The sequence below is a fragment of the Ictalurus punctatus genome, chromosome 2 (assembly GCF_001660625.3).
Source record: "Ictalurus punctatus breed USDA103 chromosome 2, Coco_2.0, whole genome shotgun sequence".
In the NCBI taxonomy this organism is placed as follows: domain Eukaryota; kingdom Metazoa; phylum Chordata; class Actinopteri; order Siluriformes; family Ictaluridae; genus Ictalurus; species Ictalurus punctatus.
Genome location: NC_030417.2, coordinates 6,363,672 through 6,388,893, shown reverse-complemented (window position 1 = coordinate 6,388,893; position 25,222 = coordinate 6,363,672). Strand labels below are relative to the sequence as shown.

The following is a 25,222-nucleotide window of genomic DNA, read 5'->3' as shown; positions in this document are numbered from 1 at the left end:
CATAAATAGATAACCAATGAAACCACGTTTCCTCCAGAATTTCACGCATCAACATAGAGCTGATCTTCATTATGGTACCGTATACAGTTTTGGGTGTTTCATTTTTAATTTTACGAAATCTTCAAGTGCAGTTAATTATTTGTCATGCTGTACGTGCAAATAGACAACTGCTTGAAGCCATGGGCTGCGTCCCAAACCACGTACTTACCGTCTATATAGTAGCCGAGGTACGTGTAGAACATAGGTCGATTAATGGCACACGTCATTACATCACCACGCCACGCCGTCCGACGTTTCCTCCAGAATTTCATGTATCGACATACAGTTGATCTTCATTATGGTACCGTATACAGTTTTGGGTGTTTTTATTTTTAATTTTACGAAAGCTTCAAGTGCAGTTAATTATTTGTCATGCTATACGTGCAAATAGACGACTGCCTGAAGCCGTGGGCTGCGTCCCAAACCGCGTACTTACCTACTATATAGTAGCCGAGATACGTGTACTTCTCCTACTACATAGTAGGTAAATACGCGTTTTCGGGCGCAGTCGTGCTCTCGTTTGTCGTCAAACGGTTGAGCGCTGCCGTGTGCATACGTGTCTTGTCGCAAAATGCGGTGAAAACTCCCACACGGCGTTAATAGTGTGATTAAGGTGTGTACATGTCTGTAATACACGTTGATAATGCGACTAAAACAGGAATACTCCACACGTCTTAATTCGATATGTGTTTACTTTGAGTATGACTTTAGTCGGATTAAGATCATCAATAATCGCTAGTTTCTTAATCAGAGTATCGTCTTAATCGGGTTAATATCGGAATATTGTTGTCCGTGTAAACGTACTGAATGATTTGACAGCTCCAGACCTAAAGTAAGTGTTGTGACACAAAATTATTATTATTTTTTTTTAATTAAAAATTAATTTCTTGATGCGAGTTCCAAACAAACTAATAGCCCAGAGACAAAACCTGTTTGGTGCCTGGGCTACAGCTTTGTCTACTCCTGCACACACAAAATAATATGCATACAAGTTGAACATCAGATTCTTGATGCCTGGAAGATGTCGAAAAGCAGTTTGGTAGCTTCCGAGCAACGCAGGAGATGGTGAAGGAAACGAGTTTTAAAGCTGTATGCTCATTTTGCATCACTCTTTTAACAACTCTGATCCTGTACTGCAAATTCTGCTCCACTTGCAAGCTGTTTTAAATGAAAGCACGTGGCAAATAAATGAATATAAATGTAAATGAGCATAAACAGCACTTTAGCCCAAACACGAGCATCATTTGAAATGTGTGAGAGACAGAAGCGCCCTTGCCTGTTCTATATTAGCCTCCGCTCTTGGCACACGAAGAAGCTACAGGGCAAAAAATAAACAGATTAATGCTGAGCACCAGGGCGCAAATTAGTCATGCGTGCAGGAGAATCCACTTCCAAAGCTAATTGAAAATAATTTTTAAAAAATGTAATTAAAAACATGAGCGAATCAGCGAGTCAGCCAGCCGTAGCGCTGACAGATGAAACGGAAGCCTCGCAGATTACAAGGAGACGAAACAAGAGGGAGCAGGGATAATCATTTAGAAATTTCCAATCCCATGCTCATCATCAGAGAATGTCAGTGAATTTATGAAACGTGGGGAAAATAAAAAATTTTAATTACTTGCCAAGAAACTGAAGCTCACTCATCACCCTTTACTAATTCACTCCCCCCCCAGACAAGTATAAAACCTTATATTTAGCAATTTTTTGTTTTAATACAAAATCATTGAGAAGTACCATGTGGGTTTGCTCACGTTCGAAATGCATGACGTGACGAACACACAGCTGAAGTTATGAATGTCGTATTGCACAAACTGCAAACCAGAAATGCGTGCACACCACAGCGACCGTTTCCCCCCTTTTCCAATGCTTGAACTTATTCGTTTTTGCTAGTTTTATCTTTTCTTTCTACTGAGAAGAAGTTTGGCTGGAATTGTTGGATATCTGGCAACCCAGATATAGGCTAGGATGACATCATTTTCTCACACATGCTTTGTAGTCCTTCACTTAAGATAGAACAATAAGCTGAACGAGAAACTGTCTGAAATTCAAGAATGACGATTACGATATTCTGGAAAATGTTTCCGAGATTCTTACATTTCCATTCAGATTTAATTCTTAAAATAAATAAATAAATAATAATAATAATAAAAAAACCTCATTCACTACTCAGTCATTCAGCAGGAACAAATTGAGCTCTAAGAATACCAAGCTTCAGTTCAGTGGGATATTGTGTATGTTCATCACGCTCACAGTGTCAGTCCTAATAGAACCATGAAGGCTAATCTCAAAGCTCTTGATAAATACAAAGACATGCAAATCCTAGACGCGGGAAATGACATGTCCTGTTAAAGAGAGTTACAGTGTAATTGTAAGCATGCAGCCATCCAATCAGCTCGCTTCCCTCTCAGACAAGGGGAACGTGTTTTATAAGGCACATTATTTGCTGCTTCATTCGCTCCCCGGGAGCGTTCAGCCTCCACCTGCGCCTACTCGGCACGCCGCTTTCAGGACGTTTTGTTTTTTCCAGCTAAAACTCGGTGTAATTTGTCACGCGTGAATAAATTCATGAGTGGCAGTTATTATCTAACCGCTCGGATACACACCGAGTGCCAATATAAATTGCGAATATAAATCTCGGGAAAGATTTGAAGCTGCTGAGGCAAATGTGTCTTTAGGTTGATTTGATACTCTTTGTGTAAACTTAATATGTCTGACTGCTGGGTGATAGAACCGTGGGAAGTTGACAGTTTACTGGCTGTGGTGCAACAAAATAAGAAAATCGTAAACTACTCTGAACCAACAGCAGAACAAACACAACTTGGTGTTGCCCAGGCCCATGTTTTGGTTGTCCAGAAACCTTGACAAGGTTAAAAAGTGGTAGCTAATGTAATGTAATAAGGTATTTCCAGCTGGCTAGTTAAGTGCACTAAAACAGTCTAAGAAAAATTGCTGTGGAGGGGATAATTGTGTAGCCATAGTCTTTATCCTCTCCTGAGAGTTTCTAATGTACCACATCATATTTGTATCATTGACAATAAGTCGGTCATCGCCCAGGCCTACTGAATCGGATCATATAAAATTTGATCATGGTTGAGATTTCACTCCCATAGAAATATAGCCATGTGCGTTTTAGAGAACGTGTGTAGACTGAACTGTACAGCATGAAATTGTATTATAGTGTTTCTAGCTAGAAACCAGTGATGGGAATCAATATATACAGTATATATAAATATATACAGTATTCAGTGGATACTCGCACCTGGATACTGGAGACTGATGCTGCTGTAATCATAAAGACTGTCCTGTGCTCATCCCAGGACATCCGACTGCCTCCTGACCACTAACTATAGATCCTTAAGCACTGCTGCCGTTATATTTAGTTAACTTTTAAGCGCTCTTATGTATCAGGTTGCCTTTTTGAGCATCAGTGAGTGTTCGCTCATTATGTAATAGTCGTGTACGAGTCCCTCAGTTGTCCTTGGTGTGAAAAGATGGATCTGAACATCATATAGTCGCTGGTGGAAAGGGGTCAAATATGCAGAAGATGCTGGAAATGTAAAGAATGTGCAGGACCTCAAGAACACTGGGCAGTGTTTTTTCTCAAGAACACTGGGCAGTTTAACTGCTCAGGATAAGGAAGGGACTCATGAGCAACTATCACAAAGCATAAACACAGTCGCTGATCATCCAGGTAACAACACAGTATTAAGAAAAAAGTATATGTAAACTTTATCTGGTTAATTTGTGTAAATTCAGTTATTATTGGGTCTTGTTGTCTATATGTAAATATCTTATGTAAAATAGCTTATTCGGGGCAATTTTTATGATCCCTCTTCTTTTTTTACATGATTAAAATTTTGCAGATTCTGCAAGGTGTATGTAAACTTATGACCTCAACTGCAGCTGCTGCGGTGAACCAGGTACGCTCAAGTGCAGAAAACTGCAGCACTGTGAGCCAAGCTTGACCTCATTTGGATGCCCCTGTGGTGCTGAATCTATCAAAAAAAAAAAAAAAAAAAAAATCAACACAGCATCCGAGTCCTCCGCAAATTACAAAACACTTGGACAGGTAGATCATGTCCTGTGATGTACTGCAAAGGTCATCTTGCTCTCAGGTCATAGTGATCATTATAGCAATCAAGGCTGACCGAGAAATGAAGATGAAGCCATGTTTACAGGATACGAAGTCACGCTTACTTCAAAACAGGCTAAATTTCAACTTAAAACAGGCAAATAAATAAATAAATAAATAAACAAATAAAGACTATGAGCAGCACCAACTGTTTTTTTTTTTTTTTTTTTTTTTTTTTTTTTTTTTACACCAACATTCTGAACATTTGAATCCCTTTATCTTACAAGCCTAAACTGTATACCGGGACAGAATGGCCATATAATCTGGGGCAGACACATAGTCTACTCTGCACGTTTTGCAGTATAGCCAGTGAACGATTTACACAATATTTTTTCTTTACGCATCCAGCCATGACAGTTCTTGGATGAAATGTCACAGAACAGTTCATAGGTGAACATTGTGGCTATGACCTTTTATGTTCTCTCTTCACATTGCAAGGTAATTATTATTTTTTAATCATCCATTCAGGCTAATTAATCCATCTGATAAAAATACTCGTTTCTCAGCCGACGCGTGGACAGGCTACACTCGGTAGGAAGTACAGTTTATTTTCTTTCTCTGGTTGCTGAGCTCACGTGTCCATCAGGCAACCATGTACAAAAATATGAATAGCCTGGACATGAGATCTGCTACCGATTTGTCCACCTCTAAACTTGTGTATTGGATAACACAAGTTAAAATTCTGTTACACATCACAAGTTCAAGCAGATTGTGTGTTGATATGCTAAAATACGCTTTCATATTAGGAGACTGTAAGTCACTGGGACTTTATTGCAATAAATCGTTGCAATAACACAAGCATCAAAGATTTTCTGTCCCAACTGTTAAAACCTGTTCTGGAGCTCACACATGGGGATAATATATGCCAGTGCTTAGTGAAGCGATGTGTTATCAGTCTTCGTTTGAAGGCAGCCACTGACTCAGCTGTTTGGAAAGCCAGGGAAGTTCATTCCAACACCTGGGTACCAAACTCAGAGAAGTGTCTTGGCACATGCCTTTCTTGAGTCTTAAGGTTTTTCCACCTAAATGAAGCAAGGCTTGTTGCTCAAAGAGAACAGGATACAGAACATTGTTGGGGTACAGGACAACGGGGTCCAGAACATTTGACCACTAGCTTCAGGTATGCAGAGTTGGTCTGTTTTCACTTCATTCTATATCCGGGGGAAAGAAGGAACAGCAGGTAATGCCAGTGGTGTAAATGCAGCACTGGGGTGATGTCATAGAACTTGTCAACAAAATGTCCATCCACATTTTGGATCAGAAAAAGTAGGAAGACATGTTGTGGAAAACCAGCCCAGAGTGAGTTGCAGTAGTCCAATTCTTAAAGGCCACAGGGTTGGATAAATGGTTGGATGTTGTAAAGGAAAGAGCTACATGGCCGAGCCAGGCTAGCAACATGAACAGCGCATGATAGTTGGTTGTCCAATGCCCGTGTGCAGTTCACTTTCGTTTCGGAATTAGCGGCAATTCATCAGACAAAGTTTACAGTTTGCCTCATTAATGTTTGCAAGTTCCCTATTAACATTGGGTTTAAATCCAAAATATTACCAAATAGGCACTTTTACATTTCGCCTTGAAACCAAATCCTCTGCCATCGTCTTGTCAGTCGGCTCGCCTCGCCCCCCCCCGTCAGTCGGCTCGCCTCGCTCCCCCCCGTCAGTCGGCTCGCCTCGCTCCCCGCCCGTCAGTCGGCTCGCCTCGCTCCCCGCCCGTCAGTCGGCTCGCCTCGCTCCCCCCTCGTCAGTCGGCTCGCCTCGCTCCCCGCCCGTCAGTCGGCTCGCCTCGCTCCCCCCTCGTCAGTCGGCTCGCCTCGCCCCCCCCCCCCCCATATCAGTCGGCTCGGCTCACCCTCCCCGTCAGTCGGCTCGCCTCACCCTCACTCGCGCTAAATGAATCTGTGCTGCGACTCCGACTCATGCTGAATTGAGAAGACATGTTCAGTTTTTAATTGTAACGTCCGTTCGCTAACTGAACTAAATGATTTTTATTATTATAAAAAAAGCAAAACGACAGTGGAGTCGATGCTGCGATGGGCAAGTGATATAATCACACCGGTAACACAGACTATCGCAGCATGCCTGTGAGCATCAGAATTGGGTCATGGAGCAATGGAAGAAGGTAGCCTGTTCTGATGAAGCACGTTTTCTTTTACATCATGTGGACGGCCAGGTGTGTGTACATCGCTTCCTCAGGTAAGCGACGGCACCGGGATGCACTTTTTGTGCATCAGTTTGAGGAACATGACAAAGAGTTCGAGGTGTTGACTCGGCCTCCAAATTCCCCAGATCTCAATCCGATCGAGCGTCTGTGGTATGTTCTGGACAAACAAGTCCGATCCACTGAGGCCACATCTCACAACTTACAGAACTTAAAGGATCTGCTGCTAACGTCTTGGTGCCAGATACCACAGCACACCTTCAGAAGTCATGTAGAATCCATGCCTCGATGGGTCAGAGCTGTTTTGGCGGCACAAAGAGGAACTACACAATATTAGGCAGGTGGATTTAATGTTATGGCTGATCAGTGTATTTCAGCTTAATCATGCTGGGTTTCATTTTCAGGTGTTGAGCCGACATGCATGATGAGAATTCTGCTGTACATGGTGAGATAATGAGTCGAAATATGAAATCTAAAATGATGAGGGGAGAATAAGAGGAGCTGCAGGTCATTAACACAGAAATAGTATGAGAAGCCATGTAGCAGGAAAAAAATTTATCTTGTGCCCTCCATCATTGTACACTGTTGCTCTCATGCTTATGAATTTAATGCTTAAAATGTGAAACACCTGAGACATTGTAAGCAATGCGTCAAATCACACATCTGATGCTCTCAGACCAATGAGTAAATGAGCACAGTATTAGACAAATACTAATAACCGTATCGAATGCCTGTTACACATCATAGAAAATGATGAAATTTCGAAGTATGAGGTTTCTCAGGGTGCCACACAGATGCATACCACATAAATACAAGTACGCAAAACAAAGCTAGATCGTCACCTACCTTATTAAGCTGACTATTGTTAAGCAGCAGCTCGAGCAGCTGCTCGAGCATCTCTTCCGCTTTCTCATAAACGTCCTGCTTGCAGAGTACCTTCTCCAGGGCCTGCGCCACCAGGCGTGACGCCTGGAGGAAGCGATCCAGCTGAGAAACGTCTCCTAATCTTCCTGCTCCAGCTTCTCGGTGGGCCTCCACCACAGATTTAATCATGCTAAGTGCTGTGTCCTCCATCACCGCATCCCCTCTGTCCATCTGTGTATTCCTCCCCGAGCCACGTAACGCACTCAGGTTCTGCAAGAAGCGCATGTGTTTGGAGAGTGCACACTCCCGGGTGTCTCTGTGGAAGGATGAGTGGCCGGGCCGGATGGAATATGGAGGGACTGTAGAGGAGAGGACGGCGTCGGCAGGATCAGGCGTTAGGGAAAGGGTCTGGGTGTCGCAGCCCGAGTCGTTTTCTGAAAGCTGAGCCTCTGTGAGATCCTGGGAGAAGAGCTTTACAACATCATCCCCTGGAAGAAGACCAAGGTCTGGTGATCAGATTATTGTACATACTGAACATAGTATAGTTTTATTGTGCTTGATGCCAGCTGGGGAACAGTTTAAAAAAACAAAAGCAATATAATTACCATGATAGCCAATATTTATTTTTTTTGGGGTACATAATGCTGCTTACAATTTGCATAAAATTAAAGCTAAATGGTAAAATTTCAACAGAGGGGCTAAAGACACATCCACATAGATCATAGTGAGTGAAATTTGCAGTATCATTACAGCCGTGAAACAAGTTACTTCCCGTTACCACTTATGTTATTGTTTATTTTATTTTTATAGTTTACTGCATAAATTTGGTTTTATTTGTTGTGCCAAAGGCGCAAATAGGAACCGTGCTAGACCTACAGAATCTTAAACAGAATATTAATATAAACTGCATATGGCTCTAAATTATAACATTGTTATTTATTGAATTATTCATGTAGTGTTACACTAATTTGTTTATTCTTCAGAACTCCTTATCACATGTACATTATTTATATAACGTGTATACATACGAGAAACAGAATTATACAGATGCTAAGTGAAGATGGTGAACTACCACATACACGGCTATCCATTACAGAGCAAATGTTGAAATTAACAACACTAGGACAACAGTGAATAAAAGACTAAAGTCCTTTACAAAGTAAACACTCTTGTTAAGTCATTACCATCGTATTACCATGTTCCTCATCATTTATCTTCCTCCTGAAGGACCAGGTGTCGGAGTGCACTGGGGAGATTTATCCACACAAACGTAGTGGATGGGATGTCAGTGTGCTATGTTATACAAGAACTCAATAAGCGTCTCCACTGCTGTTCAATATAAAAGCACTTGTGTGCATAGTTTATATAATTTTATTTACATTTTATAATGAGCTCAGCTACAGGTAATAACTTATGTTTATTTACAGTCATGACTTTGAAAGCATTCTTGAGCTTGTTAATGTGTAATTAATAAAATAAATAAACAGACTAAAATGCTAATGCTAGCAGTTCTTGAGGTTTCTCTAGAACTATACTGGAGCCTCCCAGTGGGGAAATTCAGTTAGAAAGACCCCACAATTAACTGTCAAAGTCCAAGGAACTCTCCCTAGACCGCCGTGATCAAATAGCGTGGAGATAGATCTGGGCAATCATTTCTAAAGCTTTGAATAATCTCAGAAGTGTTTGATCATTGTGCAGCGGAGTTAGTTTGGAGCCACCAGGACAACTGTAATCGGCTAAAGGGCCTTGGACTGGGAGATGACCAAGAACCCGACGATCACTCGAAGAGAGCTTTAGAAGCCTTCTACAGAGATAGGAGAACCTGCCGGAGCAAAAAACACCTCAGAAATATTCCATCAACTAAGCTACATCTGAGTAAAAGGCATATGGCAGGCACTTAAAGAAGCAAAAGTAAAAAAAATAATAATTCTCTGGTCTGATGAGACAAAAATGGGACTGCTGCTATGTAAGGAGACAGCAGGTACTCCTCTTTGACTGACTAATAACTTAGCTACAGTCTGGCTACAGTGAAGCATGGTGATGGCAGGATCATGCTCTGGGGCTGCTGGTCAGTGGCAGGGACAGGGAGACTGGTTAGAACTGGGGGAAGGACAAAGGCAGCCTACAGAGTGTTCCTAGAAGAAAACTTCCTTGAGAGTGCATACTACTTTAGACTAGGGCAAAGGTGCATCATGACAAGACTTAAAGCATATAGCCAAAACAATGTGGGCATGGCTTTTAGACAAATCTCCGAATGTCCTTCAGTGGCCCAGCCAAAACCCAGACTTGAACCCCACAGAACATCTGTGGAGAAACCTGAAGATGACCGTTCACAGACCTTCCCCATTCATTCAATTTGATTACGCTTGACTGGATCTGCCAAGAAGAATTGGAGAAACTGCCCAAATCCAGGCATGCAAATCTTGTAGAAACTCACCCAAGAAGACTCAAAGCTGTAATTGCTTCCAAAAGTGCATCTACAAAGTACTGAATGAAGGGTCTGAAGACTTATCTAAACGAGAGAATTCAGTGTTTGATTTTGAATAAATCTGCAAAAAGTCATATTCCTAAGGTTTAAGTATGGATTTACAATCCCTTGATTCTCAGAAAGTTTACAGGGTGCAGGTACGCTGCTTGCTCCATTGCCCAGGTGCCAATGCCTGTACTCCGGTCCATTCATGCAATTATCCAATCAGCCAATCACATGGCCAAGAGCTTCATTTAATGGTCACGTCAAACATTAGAATGGAGATTGTGATCTCAGTGACTTTGACTATGGTATGGATGATGGTGCCTGAGGGCTGTTTGAGTATCTCAGAAACTGTTGATCTCCTAGCAGTCGCCAGAATCTACACAGAATGATCCAAAATACAAAAACTAGTAATTTCTGCTGGCAGAAATTACACTGTTGACGAGAAACATCAGAGAAGAATGTCTAGAAGGGTTCGAGCTGACAGGAACTCTACAGTTACTCAAATAACCACTTATTACAAACTTGCTCAGCTGAAAAACATCTCAGAACATAACACGTCAAATCTCGAGGCAGACGGGTTGAAACAGCAGAAGACCCCATCGAGATCTAGTCCTATCAACAAACGAGGGGAATCAGAAGCTACAGCGTCCAGGCTTACCGAACATCACCTAGTCTTTTTACAAAATTTTGGGATAAAAAGGCATTTTTTTTCCTAAATCAGCTACACAACACAGGGAGTAAAAAATATTTCTGGTATATCGACACGGCTCTAACGGAACGTACAGAAATCAATAGACGACGTGAAAATGACGAGCGAGTCCAACGTTCTATTCAAGCTTTTCATAACTGAAAGTGCAAGTAGGTTCCCTCTTAAAAGAGAATCTGTGAATACGCATTCATCAAACAGGCAGGAAAATATCTGATCATCCTCAAGTGAGTAGTGAGTGCCCACATTCCTCAGAGCTCTTAGATATTTCACACACAGAGCACAACAAAGACATAGATTCACATTTATGGTAAAGATGCAGTCTTGTGCATGTGTGTGTGGGGGGGGATCCAATTTCTTGTATTTAATGTCCTTAATTATATTTACTGCATCTGTGTCTTATATTTATCTGTATTTGTATATTGTATTAAGGGCATTGTCTGGTACAGTGCGTTGCAGAAGTATATGCATGTGTTAGGACTTCACAAACAATTTCCCGTTCCTCAGCTGTATACAGAATAAAATCCAAAACAATTTTTAAAAATGTTAACAAAAAACGTAAAACTAACTTACCTTGACATTGATTGCACTTTTAAATCCTGAAGACATTACCGTATTGTTTTGCACCGTAGTAAAATCTGTCTGAAAAGGTACTTTGACCGAAGTGGTCTCTGTTATTCTTTTTCACTGAGGTTATGTTTCCTTTCAATACGAGAAATAGTTTGGTTGCCTGTTGTACTTGTTTTGTTTTTTTACTACTGCATTTAATATCCCCATCACATAAGTCATTATGTAAGTGTACAGTTACTTACTGTAGTCTGATCTGCTGTTAAGTGTACAGTGCCCTCCACTAATATTGGTACACTTGGTAAATATGAGCAAAGAAGGCTGTGAAAAAATGGTCTTTACTGTTTAACCTTTTGACATTTGTCCAAAAAAAAAAAAAAATCACAAAAATTCTCCAACAATTTAAAACACAGGTTTTTGTTAAATATGTGTGCGCCACAATTCTTGGCACCTCTAAGAATTCATATGAGGAAAAATAGATTTAAAGTATATTCTTATTGATTTTTACTTTTTTTTTTTGTACACCTGTGTGACTAGGCACAGGAACTTGTTCTTCCATGACTTCTTGTTTCACAAGGGTATAAATATGAGGTAACAGAGGCCAAATCAGTCACAACAATGGGGAAGACCAAGGAATATAACTGATGTGCAGCAAAAGGTTGTTGAGCTTCACAAAATGGGAAGTGGCCATAAGAAAATAGCACAAGCATTGAAAATGCCCATTTCCACCATCAGGGCAATAATTAAGAAGTTCCAGTCAACTGGAAATGTTATGAATTGACCTGGAATTGGACGTGTGTCTATATTGTCTCAACACACTGTGAAGACGATGGTTCTAAAGGAGTGACCAAATAATCTCCAAGGATCACAGCTGGAGAATTGCAGAAGTTAGTTATGTCTTGGGGTCAGAAAGTCTCCAAAACTACAATCCGAAGTCTCCTTCGAAAAAAGTCTCTAATCTCATCCAAAAACAAACTCGAGCGTCTTCAGGTTGCCAGACACTACTGGAGCTTCAAATGGGATCGGGTTCTATGGTCAGATGAAACCAAAATAGAGCTTTTTGGTAATAAACACCAGAGGTGGTTTTGGTGCACACAGAGAGGTAGCCATATGGAAAAGTACCTCATGACCACGGTTAAATATGGAGGTGGATCTTTAAGGTTTTGGGGCTGTTTTGCTGTTTTGACCTGGACATTGTGTTATGATACATGGCATCATGGACTCTATCAAGTATCAACAGATATTAAATGAAAACGTGACTGTCTCTGTCAGAAGGCTTAAAATAGGCCATGGTTGGATCTTCCAGCAGGACAATGATCCAAAACATACATCAAAATCAACACAAAAATTATTTACAGACCACAAAATCAAGGTTCTGCCATGACCATCCCAGTCCCCTGACCTGAACCCCATTGAAAACCTGTGGGGTGAACTGAAGAGGAGAGTCCACCAGTGTGGCCTGGAAATTTGGGAAAGGGAGGTAGCACAAAGTACTGACTAAAAAGATACCAATAATTGTTACACACCTATATTTAACAAATATATATATATTTTTGGATAAACCTGTGTTTATGAGAGCAGAGTAATTTTGTGAATTTTTTGTTTGAACAAAAGATCAAAGGGTTAAACAATAAAGAATTTTTCACAGCCTTTTTTACTCATATTTACCAAGGGTGCCAATATTAGTGGCGGGCACTGTAATTTCTTATCCCCCCTCTAGGCTGGGAAAGGGTCCAGCAATGCTGATCAGATATTACTGCATGACTCATCTTTTTTTCCCCTCCAACATGTGGCGTGAGTGTTAATCATCCTCTCAGCTTAATCACAGTCCGTTTCTGACTACAGCATGCTGTAGGTCGGTGGTTTGTTTCTGGACCTAGTAATGACACTGTGGTGTTTAAAAAAAATACTCTCACCAACACTGCTGCACCTGATACACTCACACCAGCACCACACACACACACACACACACACACACTCCACCATGTCAGTGTCACTGAGCATTACAAGTAACGCCTGGTCAGAGATCAGAGCCATGAAAATGAAAGGAAAATGCAACACAACTGTCTTGTGTGTTTTTAAAGGTTTGATGAATACCATGATCGCTATTTTGCCCTTTGTGCAGTAAATAAGCTTAATGACAAGTGTGTGTGTGTGTAAGTGTATGGTCTCTTTTGGCCGGTGTTTTGGTTAACATTACTCCATGTTAAAAGAAGAAACTTACAATGAAATTCTGACTTTTTATGAACTTCTTTCATTGTCATACTTCGGTTAACGGTTCTCATAATGATGTTCAACTACGTGATGATAGTGATGCCGGTGTCATTTAGTCATCTCTGGCTAAAGAGAGTGATGCAGCGGCGCTTTAATCCTTTAGTCTGTTCGGTTCTCTCACCACCTCATCTGTACACTCTGCTCAAACCGATCAGCTTCTAAAGCTTCAACCTTCATGCTAATACCTCTCACAGATCGCTAACTAGCAGAAGCAAGTGTCTGCTGTAAACCAGTGTTGTATCGCTGCATTGCATTCTTGGCCTTTTAACCAACGTCTGGACCAAGAGAGGAATTTTTCAAATCTGGCGCCTCTACTAGCATCGTTTATATTCGGCAGTGCTGCAAGACAGCAACGTATAACGTTTGTTGTTTTCAGTCTTACAATAAAGTCACAGTGCTGGGCTAACCTTAGCTTGGGTGTTCGTTTCTATTACTAGGCATTTTTCTTACCGTCGTAGTTGTTCGTGTATGATACCTTTCTCCAGCTTTTAAAAAGATCCTTGCAAGTGTTCCTGCATACTTGACGAACGTCCCTGGCGTTCATTTTTGCGAACTCGTGCAGACACCGGGTGTAAAACCACGCCGTTGACATTACAGCAAGCAGACACGCTGGTTTGATTATTATGCAGAAGTGTCTTCCCAGTGACTTGAATCGTTTGATTCCTTTCACCAAAAAGATTCATTCAGATGCGTTCACTGACCCTTTCTGTAAGTAAATATTTTCAGACGTTATGAGTAAGGTCACTGTTTCATTCAATCAATACGTTCATTTAAAAACACCACGTCTTCAAGAGACAAGTTTTAGTAGTAGTTTTAGTAGTACGATTTATTACAATTGGCATCCAATCCACAAAGAGAAGGTTTGGTGAATTTATTTTCAAGAAAGACATTTCAGTCAGTGTAGGCTAGTTCTGAGAGAGTGGTCACGAATTAAATTTACATTTTTACATACGTGTATGAAGTAGATTTCAATGCTACAATAATTTTAAAAATTAGCTAGACAATTTTACACGTTTGTGTATAGTGGATTATGCAATGAACAACACGAGGCTTGTTTTAGTGCTACACACTTTTCAAATGCACTGTTCGTGCAGATGTCCCAGTTCGTACAGGATCAGTACCACTCGGCAGTTCAGACTCAACACCAAGTCTCGGAACAGAAGTAACGTAGTGAGTAAACGTACCACGTGCAGACCAACTAATCCATAATGAGATTCGTTGACAACAATTTTCATAATCGATTTTATCGAATAGTTGTAGCAGATCTAACTGTATGTCTTTCGTTTGTATTCAGATTAATCGTGCATCATTCAGTCATTAATAAGTCAACGAATTAGTACACAGAAATATTACGAGATAACGACTTAACTACATTTTACTTCTGAAGCCGCCGCTCTCCGAAAATTCCTAGTTTACAAGATATTACAAGTTCTACGAAGACATGAAGTCAGACTCTCGTAATTACGACAAGACATGAACGAGAACGATTCGTTCACTTAGAAGAATCAGTTAATAAGAACGAGAACGATTCGTTCACTTAGAAGAATCATTTAAGCGAACGAGAACGATCCGTTCACTTAGAAGAATCATTTAAGCGAACGAGAACGATTCATTCACTTAGAAGAATCAGTTAAGTGAACGAGAACGATTCGTTCACTTAGAAGAATCATTTAAGCGAACGAGAACGATCCGTTCACTTAGAAGAATCATTTAAGCGAACGAGAACGATTCGTTCACTTAGAAGAATCGTTTAAAAACACCACTACGTCCCAGTTGTGAACGCAACATAACTGCACCAGAAATGTCCCCGTGTGACGTCATCGCAGCACAGCGAAATTCTCACAGGAATAATGAAAATACAGCTTCAACAAACAAAGTAGAACCATATTCACTAAACACATCACAAATATCACAATACAAGCACACTGAACGTGCTTAAGGGTGGACTTTTCCTTTAAATGTTCCATGTTTATAAATGTTCCACATGAACAGTACAGCACTCACCCTGCGCTGTCTCGGCGCCATTTCTCTGCTTGCTCAGCAGTTTAGTCAGCAACAGGTCCTGTTTCAGACGTAAAACTTCTTCTTTAAGATCTTCTGCTTTACTTTTCCAGTTTTCCTCCTGCTGTTTGAGTTTAGCGGCCAAATATTCCGCATGTTCCCGAGCGCTCTTCCCAGCAGGCTTGCTCTTTATAACGGCGAGGGCTACGCCGAGTTTAGCTCTTCTGATGTGCCATGCTAAAAAAAAAAAAAAAAAACATTTATCCAAAACAAAAATAAACATTCAGTATCATTGATGAGTGGTATGCAAATCTACATCTCTCAAATATAACGAAACAATCACAATTTACAACCAATGTCATGTCAGGTGCGTTTATTTCTTTAGCAGTTCGTATTCGTGGCAGATGTTTGCTTCTAGTCAGGTTAGCTAGCATCCGCGTTATACCTTCACGCCATTTTGTAGAGCCATAATTGGCCATTTTGTGATCTTCAGCGTAATAACCAGCCTATACAAGCGCTGCTATACGATAATATTATAAATAAATCCTCCCCTCACGCTGTGTAGTATTAATACTACATATTTACACGTCAGGAAACCGACGTGAACGTGCTCGAGCGTCTCTTCACGTGAGCACCTCGCGCGCCAGTTGAACCCTAGTGCTACATTACTAACAATTCAAATTAAAAATAAAAATAAAAAAATTGTACGATATGCCGTTTAGAGTAACCAAACTACGGGTCTGTTTGGACAAACTGTTTAGTAAAGTATAGTATTGTACGTGTAGAATTTGGGTCGTGTTGCCAGATCTGCGTTTTTTGTTTTTTTTTACACCTTCGGATATTCTGAACTGCGTCATGAACCTCAAGATGACTATAAGACTAGTTCATGAATCTTTATATGACTCGGGAGTTGTCTCAGAGAGTGATTCGTTCAGTTTGTGTTGACCGTACATGTGATGCAACATCCCCATATACAGGATACAGAATTGATTGGTTCATGTCTCGGGTCTTCGGGTTCGAGTCGTTCGTTCGTCACGTCACAGTCCCAATGCGTTCAGCCTATGGGGCTGTGACATAATCAACAAACGACTCAAACCCGAAGACTCGAGAAGTGAACGAATAATTTCTGTTTCCGGGGAGCAGACGTGACAAATGTGACTCGGATCTGGAGGTGAAGTGAACTAACAGACTGTATAGCCTGAATACCAGCGCAGAAATTAATTAATCATTTCTGTTTCTCATAATTCAGCCTTGGTTGCTTTAACCTATAGTTTATTTTTCATTCCAAATGTGATCAACGTTTGCTGAAGTACTAGATGTGTTGGGGAATATAGCATGTAATATTTTAATTATATTCTGCTGAAATGAACGAAATGACTTGAAAAAATATTTGTTTATTTTGCTGAACAAGATTCAAAGAGTCAGTAAAATGATCCGGACTTCCCTTCACTATATAAGATTTTTTTTTTCTCCCAAAATTCAACTGTCCAGTTTGGGTGTCCAATTTAACCTCAGATTCCTGTTTTTGTCATCCTGATGTGTTCATCTGCTGCTGTAGCTCATCCACCTGAACATTCAACCTGTTGTACATTCTGAGATGCTTTTCTGCTCACCACGGTTGTAAAGAGTGTTTTTTTTTTGGGGGGGGGGGGGGGGGGGGGTTACTGTGCCCTTCCCGTTAACTTGAACCAGTCTGATCATTAATGATGGGAAGATCAGATCATTTTAATGACTTGGAATCTGAGTCTGACTATGAATCTCGGTCAGCAAAACGAATGAATCTTTATTCAAGTCATTTCATTCATTCGAGCAGAATTCAATTCCATCCATTTGCTATACCGCTTATCCTACAGGGTCACAGGGAACCTGGAGCCTATTCCAGGGAGCATGGGGCACAAGGCAGGGTACACCCTGACAGGGTGCCAACCCATCGCAGGGCACAATCACATACAAACACCCATTCATACACTACACACACTTTGGACATGCCAATCACCCTACCATGGATGTCTTTCAACTCGGGGGGGGACCAGAGTACCTGGAGGAAACCTCTACGGCAAAGGGAGAACACGCAAACTCCACACACACAGGGCCTTGGAGGGAATTGAACCCCCAACCCTGGAGTTGTAAAGCGAACATACTAACCACTAAGTCACCATGCGCCCTCAGAATTAAATGAAAATGTTAAATTTTCAAGTCAAATTCCTCCAACACGTCTACTTACGCAAGCTTTGATCATATTCCAAATAAGGAATTAAATGATAATGCAGCCAAGGACAAATTATGAGAAGCAAAAATTATTAATTCACCACTCAGCTGGGTCTTCTGGTCCGAATCGTTCATTCTTTTGTCACGTGGCAGACGCATAAGCTTTGTACAGGAAACAGAAATGATTAGTTCACCTCCGGAGTCCCTACTTCAAGTGACAAAACAAGGAACGACTCGGAGCAAAACACTCGAGAGGTGAACTAATCATTTCTATTTCATGTATAGAGACTCTCCGGTTTTCATGTTACAAACAAATGAAAGGATGTTGCGCATGTTCGGCCAACATCAAATAAACTAATCACTCTCTGAGACAACTCATTATTCCTGAGTCACATCATTCAAAATGAACTGACCTCTGACCTCTCAAGATGTCTCCGCTGGCACTCGTTCAATGGTGGTGGTGGTTGTTATTGTTGTTGTTGTTGTTGTTGTTGTTTATCGTACCATTCTGTATAAACTCTACAGATTGTTGTAGGGGAAAGTCCCAGGAGATCGGCAGTCTCTGATATACTCAAACCTGCCTGTCTGGCACCAACAACCATGCCAAAGTCACTCAGATCACATTGTTTCCCCATTCTGTTAGATAATAACTGCATAAATGTGTAGGTGTGTGTGTGTGTGTGTGTGTGTGTGTGTATTCTAATATAGATTCTCTCCATGAAATGATATTAAAAATGAGAAAAATGTGCTTGTAGCAGCCTCGCACATTGGTATGGAAAGATAGCTGGCTGTGGTTGGTCCATTGAAAGTAACAAAGATCAAGTATCACAGCTAAGCACAATGTAATTGGATCATTAATCTACCAAAGTGTCCAAGATTAGTCCGCAATGCGTGTTTTACTCAAAAACACATTTTCCTATAGGGACTGCTATGTCCTAAATAATACACCCACATAATTTATACATCATGTACTTCGGTCTTTTTCAACTGGCATTTCTCTTTCCCTCAAATGTTTCTTATTTGTGTTGTTTGTATGAACGAGTAATGTAAAGTTATAAATCCTGGATGACTTATATTATCTGTTAGGAACTAATTATCTAAAAACTATAGTTTGAAAAATGTAACATTCGATTTGAGCTTCGAGATAGATTTGCTATTATAATTGCTGAATCTGCTGAATGCTGACAGATATACCTGACTGCTGAATGTGCATATACATGGCAGCTTTAATACTTTACTCAACTAGCTAGCAGGAGTGTAAACCTCAGGCTGCCAGACAACAATTTGATATTTGATGATAGTATCTGCTGAATCTGCTAAAATATGATATGATTCAATTTAGTAGCTTCCAATCAAGATGTGCTTAAGTTTGTTCAGAATCTGGGTTAGCCCTAGCATTAAATTCACAAATGATAATGGTGTCGAGAAGGATTATTTTCAGTACCAGAGTTAATAGGAGCTAATATCGATGTTTGAATATAGCCTCGATTCATTTAAACTGTTGTCTTGCCTAAAATCAATGCATTGATCTGAATCGTCAGACTGTTTCACCACTACTAGCTAAATATGAAGGAAATTGCTTCAACTACATTATTCTTGCTGCTGTCAGGTGTACCATGATTGAAAGTATCATTTGTGGGCACTCGTGCAATGTACATGAGAAACACTTCGGAGACATGAGAGGAAGTTATAATGAAGATGTGTGAAATAGCGCCAGGGGCACGGTGGCTTAGTGGTTAGCATGTTTTGCCTTGACAACATGGGGGCTGGGGGTTCGAATCTCGTGGCATTTGCATGTTCTTCCCTTGCTTCACGGGTTTCCTCCCCCATACACGCCCAGAGACATGCGTTGTAGGCCGATTGGCGTTTCCAAATTGTCTGTAGTGTGTGAATGGGTGTGCGATTGTGCCCTGCGATGGGTTGGCACCCCATCCATGGTGTCTCCCTGGATTATGACCACATAATCAATGGAATGGGAGGGGCTGGGGTTGACAGCCAGAAAAAACCCCCAAAAAAACCCAGGTGTCCCCTGCTTGTGCCCCGAGTTCTCTTGGACTAACTCTATCCTCCCCTGTGTCCCTGTGTAGGATAAGATGGATGAAATTGTGCCAGTGTTTCTCAATATGTTAAAGGTTGGTATCATCAGCTGCAGTCAGTCAGCTCCCTTATCCAAGGGCACAGAGAATATAAATCTGCATATGTAGGTGATGAAAGTAATGATTAAATAAGGATGATGAATAATTCTTGAAAAAATGGTCTTGCTTCACCGCAGTTCCATATTAATGTAAGGACTAATGAGATGTCCTTCATGGCTTTGTTTGTTAAACTTATATAAGGTGAATTTAAGGCATTACTATGAAAATCTGAATGATATTAAAATGATAGTAGTTTAGCTATTTGAAGAAGGTTAACTTGTAGTAATAAAGGTTTAAGCTCAATCTACATGGGTCAGTGATAACAGGAAAACCCAAAACAGGATATATTATGTTATTTTGATACATTTTAAACTATTAACTGTGCAGCCTTTTACCTGTGAGATGCAAGGCTCACATGTATTTGTATTATTTAACTGATCAGAAGGTCGGAGGTTCAAGCCCTAGCTCTGCCAAGCTGCCACTGTTGGGCCCTTGAGCAACACCTTAACCCTCTATCATGGCTGACCCTACGCTCTGACCCCAACTTCCTGACATGCTGGGGTATGCGAATGAAAGAATTTCACTGTGCATATGTATATGCGATAAATAAAGACTCATTATCATTATCATTATTTGAAACTAAAATAATTTTAAGTTTCAGCATATCTTCAGACATCCCATAGTTTAATACAGGTTATAGGAGGATAAACTAAATATATTACATGACATATTTTTCATCTGCCATCTTTTTTTTTATTGTGCATATAGCAGGCAGTATATACATGTTTTATTTCTTTTAAACATGGTCACATATTGACCCAATCAGGAGGCAGCTGGTCTGACATATCAATAGAAACTGAAAGGCCTTAAAGGAAAAATCATACCTGAACAAAATATTGTGATCTTTAATGACGTCCATGATTGATTTGTAATGAAATTCCAAGTGAACTCCTTTCATCCATATGTTGGTCTATTTACTATTGTCAGTCTGTACAGGATTCAGATGAGGTTTATTTGCGAATGTTGTGACCAAAAATGCTTGATTTTGCCGCTGCTTTTTTCAAAATTGTTTCTGCTTTTTTTTTATTATTTGTGAAAAACTACTTGAATTGGTGAAATTGCAACTGCGCGGAACTGTTTCGCACGGTATTTCACAGTGATGTTTGTTGGTAAATGAGACCTTTAGCTGTACTCATGTTCGACGCATGTGAATCGAAGAAGTTTGACTGAATGCACTTTGTGATGACGTCACATGACACGACTTTGCCCAAATCTGCGGAAAATCTTCGGTAATTTAGAACAATTGCAAGCTCCTCAAAAAATTGTAGAGTTTGTATGATTTTGCATTCATTTCTGCGATTGCAGAATCCAGGAGGGACTGTCTTTTACTGTTTCCAACTTTACCCTCATTTGACTGTCCGGACCTGACAGGAATTAGCTCTTCCTGTCCCTCTACTGAACTAAAGAGTGCGATGCAGTGACGCTTTAGTCACTTAGTCTTCCCTCCTCATCTGTACACTCTGCTCAAACAGGACAGAGTTTCCTAAAAGATCATCTTAACTATATCAGAGATAATGTTCAATGTGAGGCCTGCTCTACCATCTAACGCATCTGGGAAACTCGACTCAGCCCATGCTTAAAGTGAAACCTTACTGTTATCATTTGTTTGCATGTGTTGAATTTTCTCTCCTATTAAACCTATGCACGGTGGCTTAGTGGTTAGCACGTTCGCCTCACACCTCCAGGCTTGGGGGTTTGATTCCCACTGCAGCCCTGTGTGTGCGGAGATTTCATGTTCTCCCCGTGCAGGGGTTTCCTCCGGGTACTCCGGTTTCCTCCATGCATGTTAGGCTGATTGGCACCCTGCCCATGGTGTACCCAACCATGTCCCCAGTGCTCCCTGGATAGGCTCCAGGTTCTCCGTGACCCTGAAGAAGGATAAGCGGTATAGAAGATGGTTAGCAATGTCCCCCCGTGACATCTAGCACACAGATGTCAAGCTAAGTTCTTAAGGAAAGAACAGTATCAACCAACAAAAATTAGTACCAGAGTCATAAATTTCAATATAAATATATTTAATGTGTTTCAGGATGGAGTTTTTCTTATCTCCTAGCAATTGTATATATACCTAATGCTAATTCCTTGAAAATGCTGACTTTTCATACATCCTAACATTGTACACATGATTTTTTTCCATTTCAGCATGTATATCGCTTTTTGTGACAAAGCATTTCATTGTCTAAATCCGTGAAGCTGATAAGTGAAGCCAAAACCCCTTCCTAACACGAGAAAGGAACCTTGAAAGCAAGCAAGACTCATGAAGACAAAACCCATTCGTTTCTGCTCCGGTCTGGAGAGTGGAAGTACGGCAGAGTCGGACCATGATGTGAAATGAAAGTTTCGATCTGTCACTCTCAAATGTTAGAAAGTAGAAATCAGTTAGAATCTCAGAACAACCCAATGACGCCTTGAGGAACCCCTTTTTCTCCACCGTGCACTGATTCACAGCAAGTACAGGAAGTGTGGTCAAGCTATTCCCAGAAATATTGCATGCTGTTAGTGAGATTTGAAGTGATTAGAGTGATTACTACCTGCCACCTGTCTGAAATTTATTCATATTTAAATATTCAAATATCTGTCAAAACACTCCTTATATCTATGCTAAGCATTTGAATCAGTTGTCAGTTTGTGCCAAGGGCTTTTTAATTACGTCAATTATTTCTATTTTGTTCTTGATACACTGTATGTCCAAAAGTATACGGACACCTCAGCATCACACATATGTGATGTGCTTGTTGAACATCCCATTTCAGATTTAGTCCCTCATTACTGTTCTAATAACCACCTCTCTTCTGGGAAGGCTTTCCACTAGACTTTGGAGCGTGGTTGTGGGGATTTGGGATCATTCAACCAGAAGAGCATTAGTAAGGTCAGGCACTGATGTCCGGCGAGAAGGCTTGAGGCACAGTCGTCATTCCAGTTCATCCCAAAGGTGTTCCCAAAGGTCATTTGAGTTCTTCCACTCCAACCTTGACCAACCATGTCTTCATGGAGCTGGCATTGTGTACAGGCGCATTGGCATGCTTTAACAAGTTTGGGGTTCTTAGATTCAGTGAAGCAAAATTATAATTCTACAGCCACACAAAGACATTTTATACAATTGTGCGCTTTAAACTTTGGGGAAGAAGCCCATATGTGCGTGATGGTCCACAAATATATTCGTTACAAACAAATAAATACATTATTATGAGAATATATACGTATAGCGTATATTCTCATAATAACGTGACACTTATTTCATTTTATATTTGAATTGCATTGCATTGCACTGTCTGATATCTGATATTTAATGTAGAAAACAGTCGTTCGTGCACTTGTCTGTCATGCAATCTCTCTCTCTCTCTCTCTCTCTCTCTCTCTCTCTCTCTCTCTTAAAACTTTGCATTCCTTAAAACATAAGTGATCTCAACATCCTATGCGCGTGCATTGTATAGGTATTGAGAGAATTGAGATGTATAAGTGGTGGATGACAGACTGCGACTGAGAGTGAGCGCCCCCAGCGTGCATGCGCATGGCCAGAGCGCGCGCGCGGCGAGCGCATAAAGCAGAGCGCGCGGCTCCGGGAGCATCATTAGAACTTCTGAAGTGGACCAGGACACACAGCGCTATGCTTCACGGAATTCAAGACGAACAGGATGAAGAAAGGTGTGCTTTGCAGGGCGGTCGACACGCACAAGGCGACTCTTTTACGCATGGAACATAAACAACTTGAGAAGGCCGGGATGCATGAAAAAATGCATTTTCTAATGTGTCATTTTGTCTTTGCCAGTGGAACGGAATACCATATCATATAGCAGCACAGCACAGAAAGTGAAGGAAATCCTCGAAGTTACTTTATTATTATTATTATTATTATTATTATTATTATTATTATTATTATTATTATTGTTATTATTATTATTATTTTATTTATATGCGTGTGCCATGCAATGAGAGCGAGGAGAACTCTTTTCAAGATGACACGCAAGAAACGCAGAGGATGAGCGCACGCACGTTTTGAAAAACTGCTCCACCGGCACACGATGGAGCGCTCTGATGCCTTCAAGGCGACCCCCGTGGCGTATGGAGAGCTACTGAACCTTTCGTCCAACTCCACGGACTCGAATTACACGGGTGAGACGGCGGAAAAGAGCGCGAGCGTATTTGCGCAGACGAGCGCGGCTGTGATTCTGTCTCTTCTGACGTGCGCTACTGCGCTGTCCAATGCGTTCGTCATTGCCACCATATATCAATCCCAGAAGCTGCACACACCTGCCAACCTTTTGATCGGCTCGCTGGCTGTCACTGACCTGCTCGTGTCTGTGTTGGTGATGCCTGTGAGTGCTGCGTACACCATCAGCCAAACGTGGACGCTGGGTCAGGTGGCATGTGACCTGTGGTTGTCATCAGACATCACGTGCTGCACAGCATCAATTCTTCACTTATGCGTGATTGCACTTGACCGCTACTGGGCCATCACGGACGCCGTGGGGTACTCTGCAAGGCGCACGCGTGGCCGTGCAGCCGGCATGATTGCCGGTGCCTGGGTCATCGCCATATCCATCTCGGTGCCACCCTTCTTCTGGCGCCAGGTCAAGGCGGACGAAGAGGTCACCAGCTGCCACGTCAACCAAGACCACGTCTTCTACACCATCTACTCCACTTTCGGCGCCTTCTACATCCCCACGCTGCTGCTAGTGGTGCTCTACGGTAGGATTTACGTAGAGGCCCGGAAACGGATCTTGAAACAGTCGCCCCAAAAGCCTGGCAAAAGACTCACATCCGCCCATTTGATCACACACTCGCCTGGCTCGGTGGCATCCACTACGTCGCTCACGTATGGCACAACTGAGTTGACGTCGTACGATGGTACAGCCTCTGTCCCAGCAAACAGTCAGGTGAAAGTCACCATGTCAGACGCGCTTCTGGAGAAGAAGCGCATCTCTGCGGCTCGGGAAAGGAAGGCAACAAAAACTTTAGGGATTATACTCGGGGCCTACATTGTGTGCTGGCTGCCTTTCTTCATTTATGCGTTACTCGTGCCTATCTGCCCCTCGTGCACATTTTACCCCGAGCTTTTCGACTTGTTCACGTGGCTCGGCTACCTGAACTCGCTCATCAACCCTATTATTTACACCATGTCCAATGAGGATTTCAAACAGGCTTTCCATAAACTTATGCGCTTTAACTGTTGCCGATCTTGAGGACTTTGGAACAAGAAAGCATGTGAAGTGGCCAGTCTGATTTTCAAAGGCCCAATCAATGTGGAAAACAATGAGAATATAACATTAGACTATGACTACAATCACAACGCTGGTATCCCTCTCCATAGCACATATATATATATATATATATATATATATATATATATATATATATATATATATATATATATTTCAACAAAGAGTGCAAAATCATTGAGCATTTATCTTAAATGTAGCCATCAGATAGGTACACTTAAATGCTATGGATTTTAAAGTGTCTCTGTGGCTTTGTTCATATTCACACCAGTGTTCTAGCTTTTAGTGTAAAACACACCACCTGGAGTTTCTGTCAGCATCAAGCCTTATACAGTGGTGTGAAAAATATTAGAATCAAAGATCGAACACTGTGCTTTTTGATGGCGC

The 25,222-nt window shown here is 41.2% G+C and overlaps 2 protein-coding genes across 3 annotated transcripts in view; one reads left to right on the top strand and one right to left on the bottom strand.

Moving 5' to 3' along the window:
• The window catches only part of mei4 (meiosis-specific, MEI4 homolog (S. cerevisiae)), a 51,064-nt gene extending 34,985 nt beyond the window's left edge, over positions 1-16,079 (bottom strand). The window contains exons 1-3 of one of the 2 annotated variants that reach the window (XM_017485098.3): positions 15,659-16,079; positions 15,217-15,450; positions 7,175-7,680 (exon numbers count right to left, since the gene is read on the bottom strand). In XM_017485098.3, the coding sequence (XP_017340587.1) occupies positions 7,175-7,680; positions 15,217-15,450; positions 15,659-15,692 (774 nt within the window). In that variant the 5' untranslated portion in view covers positions 15,693-16,079. Of the gene's footprint in view, positions 1-7,174; positions 7,681-13,662; positions 13,914-15,216; positions 15,451-15,658 lie in introns of those variants that run through there. The other variant, XM_017485115.2, reaches the window with a different exon arrangement.
• Positions 16,080-23,194: 7,115 nt separating this feature from the next.
• On the top strand, positions 23,195-24,914 carry LOC108275856 (5-hydroxytryptamine receptor 1B). Its single transcript, XM_017486901.3, has one exon. The coding sequence runs from the start codon at positions 23,639-23,641 to the stop codon at positions 24,797-24,799; it is 1,161 nt and encodes a 386-aa protein (XP_017342390.1). The 5' UTR covers positions 23,195-23,638; the 3' UTR covers positions 24,800-24,914.
• The last annotated feature ends 308 nt before the right edge of the window (positions 24,915-25,222 follow it).